We start from the raw sequence: 6,000 nt of genomic DNA, 5'->3' as shown, positions 1-6,000 counted from the left end.
ACAAAGGCTGGGATACGACAACATTGAGTTTGTGTGCCGCTTGCCGATCTCCAAATGTATATCGAGGGCTCCGTATGCGTCGTGACAACTGATGATATGGCAACTCTGGTAGAGTTGCTCTTATGATTGAGTATCCAATGGCTTATCTTGTGATTGAGTTGCTCTTATTATTTACATATATTAAGGTAAAAACACAACCATAATTTGGATCCCTGTGCAATCCCCTCCATGAAGAATCCATTCCTGGGAAACGGTTATGTCGCTCCTGCATCCCCTTCATCCTTCATCTTTCAGCTTGGCGATTTTGCTGATGCATCTTGGATCGGGCAGACATGCTTACTTAATATACTACGCACAGTTGTCCTGACGACTGCCATGGCAGCGACCGGCAGCAGGCTGGAGTGCCGGGCCGCGTTGCAGCAGATGGCAAATCTGAATCAGAGAGAAGTTAACTGATTCTTCGATCTAGATTAGGTATGGCTTTATTCAGGAATAATGGCTGAACAGAGAAAGCACTAGATGGTGGCATAAATAAAATTGGTTAGATGTCCCCATATACTTCGGGTCTCGTGCCAAAACGCCACTGCTGTCGTGATGCCTACACCTTGTTTATTTAGACTCTACTTACAGCGAGTCAAATCTGTGCAGTTAGCATAACCAACTCAGTAACTCAGTCGCCGATACGGAGTAGATCACCTGGAATATTTCGCTTTTTATTTAAAGTACCTAGAACTCATTTAGATGAGACATAATTTGGTCTCATTCACTTGAAAAACAAGAACATATACCATCCACGTCAGCACACACACATCTTATAGCATTACATCCAATGGCTATAAAAAATGAATGATACCAAATTATATCTCATCTAGATGAGTTCTCGCAAAACTGCTTTTATTTGGTCCGCGAGATACACGCGATGACCCAGACCGCGCCACAGTTGAATCCTGTGTAGGGCAGTTGCCTCGCTCCGCCTACGCGGCTACAAGTAGCACGCGCCCTAGCTGCTAGCTGACGACGAGCGCAAAGGGAAGTAAACCAGAGTGAGTACTGCCAACACCACGCTCGCTCCGCGACGTACGCGGGCGGCCATGTCGACCACGGAGGCGCTCCTCCCCGCCTCCGGCAGCGGCGGCGGCGAGCGCCTGAGCATCGACGACGCGCTGGCGCTGCACGCGGGGGAGTTCGGGCGGTGGCAGCTGTGGCACTTCCTGCTGGTGACGGCGGCGTGGGCGCTGGAGGCGATGCACACCATGGTGATGATCTTCGCCGACCGCGAGCCGGCCATGTGGTGCCCCGCGGGGGACGGGCGGTGCGGCGACCGCTGCGCCGGCGCCGCGGCCGGGTGGGAGTGGGAGCACGGGAGCGGCTCGTCGACGGTGGCCGAGTGGGGCCTCGTCTGCGGCGAGCGCTACAAGGTCGGCCTCGTCCAGGCCGTCTTCTTCGCCGGCTGCATGATCGGTGAGTACGTCACTCCTCTGCCTGCTCCCATCGGTTAAGCTTTGAATGGTTCCGCCGCTTCGATGGTTCGTCAATGCTATCTTAGCCGTCCTGATGGCGATCCGTGATTGTTCGCTAGCCGCTTACTAGTGCATCACAAGCGTTGTACACCTCTTGTGGTTGTGGACGCTAAGCCATATGCATCTGACTTCATATCTTGTTGGACTCTCTCGGCATATTTTTCTGCTGAACTGCAGCGGAATCTGTCAGCCCGTAACGTAGTATAAGCAGGTAATGTTGAATTTACTGTCACCAGCAGTGTTGCTTTTTTTTAGATTAACAAGTTGGTGTTCACAATTGCTGCAGAATTAACTACTCATAGTCTGCTCAGTGGCTTATACATGAACACCCATTATTAGAGGAAAACCCAGGAAAGTTCCGTAGGTAGCTGACGGTGACTGCGATCAGGTGTACGCCTCAAAAAGACAAAAACTGCTGACGATCGACATCTGCTTCATTAGAGCAACTCTAGCAGATAACCTCTGAATTTACGGTAACAGATAGCAATTCTAGCAAAACAAACACCGAATATATCCCGTAAAATTAATTTACAGTAGCAGATAGCAATTCTAGCAAAACACACACCGGATATATCCCGTAAAATAGCAGGTCCCACAAAAAAATTGCAGGTCACCGCATATTATCACCCACATATCCTATACCTGCAGTTTTCGAGCCAATTTTAAGGTGAACCGTAAAATAGTCCACGCCGGAGCAGGCGGCAAGAACGTCGCCAAAGCGAGCGGAGGAGCTCGGCAGCGGCGCCAGACCGTCCCTGGAGCGTTGCTGGAGCAGCGGCCACTGGAGCCTCGCCGGAGGGTCACCGGAGCAAGCGGAGGAGCGTCGCCGGAGCAAGCAGAGGGATCTTTTTTGGCAGTACAGTTTGCCGGTATCTGTTCTGGCAGATTCAATTTCATACGGCAAAGACAAGTTTATGGTGACCCGTAAACTGATTTTACAGTATCGCGTACAGACGATCTTCTAGAGTTGCTCTTAAGTTAGGCGACATACAAGTGGCTGACATTTGGGTCTATATGTTAGTTCGCCCACATGTTAGCACTGCTTAGTCACCTAAGTTAAGTTAGAGGATCCCAGTCCCTCTATCTACATGGGCCCTGACTCTTCTTCACTAGGATTTCACCTAATTAGGATATTGCTAGACTAAGTTATCAACTGGATTACAACACAAAACCTGGTTCAATCCAACAGTTTTTTTTTATGTTGGCGTTGTTTCATGTAGTTGTTCATTATACTATTTGCTTGTTGCAGGCGCCGGCGTTTTTGGTCATCTGTCAGACTCTTTTATGGGTCGGAAGGGGACCCTACACGTGGTGTGCTTCCTCAATGCCATCTTCGGCCTCCTCACCGCTCTCTCCCCGAATTATTGGGTCTACATGGCATTGCGCCTTCTCACAGGATTTAGCGCTGGAAGCGTTTGCCTTTGTGCCTTCGTCCTCGCCACGGAGCCGATAGGCCCATCCTATCGTGGGGTCACCGGCATGTCGACTTGCTACTTCTTCTCCGGAGGCATCGCAGCCCTTGCCGGCATAGCCGCAATGTGCCAGTCATCCTGGCGGTTGCTCTACGTCGTCACTTCCATGCCATCACTTGTCTTCGCGCTCGCCGTCATGCCGTTCGTATCCGAGTCCCCGCGTTGGTACCTCGTGCGGCGGCGCACCGACGACGCGGTGCGGATTCTACGAAACATTGCATCTAGTAATGGCAGAAGCATCCCGGATGGTGTCACCCTCAAGCTCGATGATGAAGATGACCTAAACAAGAAGGTCGAGGAGTCGTCGTCGACGATCTTGGATGTGTTCCGATCGCGGGCAACGCGGGGCAGGCTCGTGCTCTCGGTGATCATCAGCTTCCTTTGCTCCGCAGTGTACTTTGGGCTGAGCCTCAACGTGGTCAACCTAAAGCTTAACCTTTACATCAGCGTGGTTGCTAACTGTCTCGCTGAGATGCCCGGGTTCCTGCTTACTACAGTGCTCCTCCAACGTTTTGGCCGCAAACCACTCGCTATTGGCTCGATGATTCTCAGCGGCATTTTCTGCACATCTGCCAGTCTTATTGCCGGTGTCGGTGCCTTGAGGTAATTGAACCCTTCTTGATTTTGCATGTGCATGACAGACAGGGTGAGGTTTGCTTTAACCGCACACAATTGCGTGTCGTTGTAGGGTGGTGAGGATGGCATGCGGGATGGTAGGAATCTTTGGAATGGCAGCGACATACAGCCTGTTGGTCGTATACACTGCAGAGTTGTTCCCAACAGCAGTACGTACCGCGGCGATGGGATGTACAGCACAGGCGTCGCAGATGGGCGCCATACTGGCGCCCTTGGTGGTGGTGCTTGGGGAGCAAGTGCCATTCGCGGTGTTCGGCGTGTTTGGCATCATTGGTGGGCTGCTTGTGATCTGCCTCCCAGAGACTATGAACAAGCCCTTGTACGACACCATGTTCGGGCTGGAGAAAGGGGAGAGGGCACCTACAAGTGAAGAAGAAGTTATATCGGGGAACTCCGAAATTTGACTAGTGTTTGTAATTATCGTGACTGAAAGATGTTACCACGGAAATGTTGCACACAAGAGCGATTGGCACATGCTTGAACGAACTGTTATTTGGCGTTGTGCTAATGCATAGCTTACTTTTTAGGAATTCAGTTGATTGTTTCTACATGTAGTATGTTTCTAGTTTTGTGTGTCTGTGTATGCTATTCTTTTGGGTCTTCTTTTATAGTGCTAACAACCTCCTGTACTAGTTAATTTGTTTGTTGGAAAAAAATACTCCCTCCGTCAATTAAAACAACCTCATGTAGTCATGTGTAACGTACCCTCTCGTTTAGGGTTTCTCTCCTCTGGCGGCGACTCCATCACTGTTGTGAGTTTACCGGCCGCCGAACCTAGCCACCGGTGCAGTCTCTCGTGATTGCTGCTGGCCGGGCTATGGAGAGGCAGATCTGATCTGTAACCAAGATGGCGGCGCTGGAAGGATTGTCGTCTTCGGGGGGCTAGAGCGAGAAGAAACTCGAAGAGATGTTGCAGCACTTGGACCTGCAGTGTGACGAAATGGACGATGTGATCGTGGGGGAGAGGAGGAAATGAAGAAATTCGAGGCAGATGCAAGATGGCCAGTGATTGGCAGGTTGAACACGAGTCGTCCCTTTAGTTCATCAGCGATGTTCGAGACATTCAAATCGATCTGGGGGTTGGCTCATGTTCCAAAGTATAGGCAGGCAGGAGACAATCTGTTTGTCTTGCAGATGTTTTGTCTCGGTGTCTGGAAGAAGGTCCTCCATGGAGGCCCCTGGTTGTTCCGAGGTATGGGATTATTCGTGGAGGACTATGATGGAAAAACGGACCCTAATTCGGTGGTGTTCGATGGCCTGTATGTTTGGGCTCAGATTCATGGGATCCCGGATATGTAACGTGATGCGGGTAATAGTGGATCAGCTTGCTCGTCGCATTGGCCGTGTCAAAGAGGTTCAGTTGCCGCCAAGGTTATTCTATGAAGGCGACTATGTAAGGGTTCGGGCACGCGTTCGTGTGGCTAAAGCTCTTACCAGACTCACACCGTTGAATGTCACAGGTGAAGGACGTCGTGTGCTCCCAGTGAAGTATGAAAAAAATCCCTACTTCTAACAGGTATGCGGACTCATGGGCCACAATCGACATATGGAGGACTTTTCATGATTTATCCTTTGTCCTGAAGCCAAACAATAACTATCTAGTAGGTTTGATACTTCAACTTCCCCATCATTACTTGACTTAAAAAGCAACAGGCTGTTATCAGAAAAAAGAAGATGGTTCACAGCCGAAGTTGTAGGAGCCACCTTAATACCATCCAGTGATGACGAAGAACTGGATTTCAGGAGGCACGAAAGGCTCTCTGCTGCAATTAAGAAAATATATGGAGATATTAGATCTCCCTGCCGAATACCTCTGCTTGGCATGAATTGATCAAGTCCCTCTCCATTAAAAAGAACTGGGAAGGAAACTGATTGGACCATACCCATGACAATGTGCACCCATGATGGAGCAAAGCCCAACTTAAACATCATAGCTTCAAGGTAATTCCATTCGAGCTTATCATATGCCTGCATCATATCAAGTTTTACGCACAATAGTTGTTCGCCTTTGCCTTGCTGCGTTTCATAAAGTGAAGACACTCATATGCACTAACGATATTATCCGTGATGAGCCTATCGGGAACGAAGGCCGATTGCTCCTCCGATATGATGTCCGACAAAGTTTGTTTCAACCTATTTGCCACAACTTTGGATGCTATCTTGTATAGTATGTTGCATAAACTGGTAGGTCTAAATTGTGTTAGTAGAGATGAGTTCGTTACCTTTGGGATTAAGACCAACACTGTATCATTGATGCATTATGGATTTTCTTCTCCTCTCACAATACTCAGCACTGCCTTTGTCACATCGGCCCCACATATGTCCTGATGCCTTTGGTAAAAATGTGTTGGGAAGCCGTCTGGACCCGGGGA

At 49.5% G+C, this 6,000-nt stretch overlaps 1 protein-coding gene across 1 annotated transcript; it reads left to right on the top strand.

Moving 5' to 3' along the window:
- Positions 1-874: 874 nt before the first annotated feature.
- LOC125540067 (organic cation/carnitine transporter 4-like) lies at positions 875-4,222 on the top strand. The gene is made up of 3 exons (XM_048703643.1): positions 875-1,461; positions 2,770-3,595; positions 3,681-4,222. Exons 1-3 carry the CDS (start codon positions 1,092-1,094, stop codon positions 4,030-4,032), a joined length of 1,548 nt encoding a protein of 515 aa, XP_048559600.1. The 5' UTR covers positions 875-1,091; the 3' UTR covers positions 4,033-4,222.
- The last annotated feature ends 1,778 nt before the right edge of the window (positions 4,223-6,000 follow it).

Source organism: Triticum urartu, chromosome 2 (assembly GCF_003073215.2).
Source record: "Triticum urartu cultivar G1812 chromosome 2, Tu2.1, whole genome shotgun sequence".
Lineage (NCBI taxonomy): Eukaryota > Viridiplantae > Streptophyta > Magnoliopsida > Poales > Poaceae > Triticum > Triticum urartu.
This window is presented reverse-complemented; position numbering and strand designations above follow the sequence as displayed.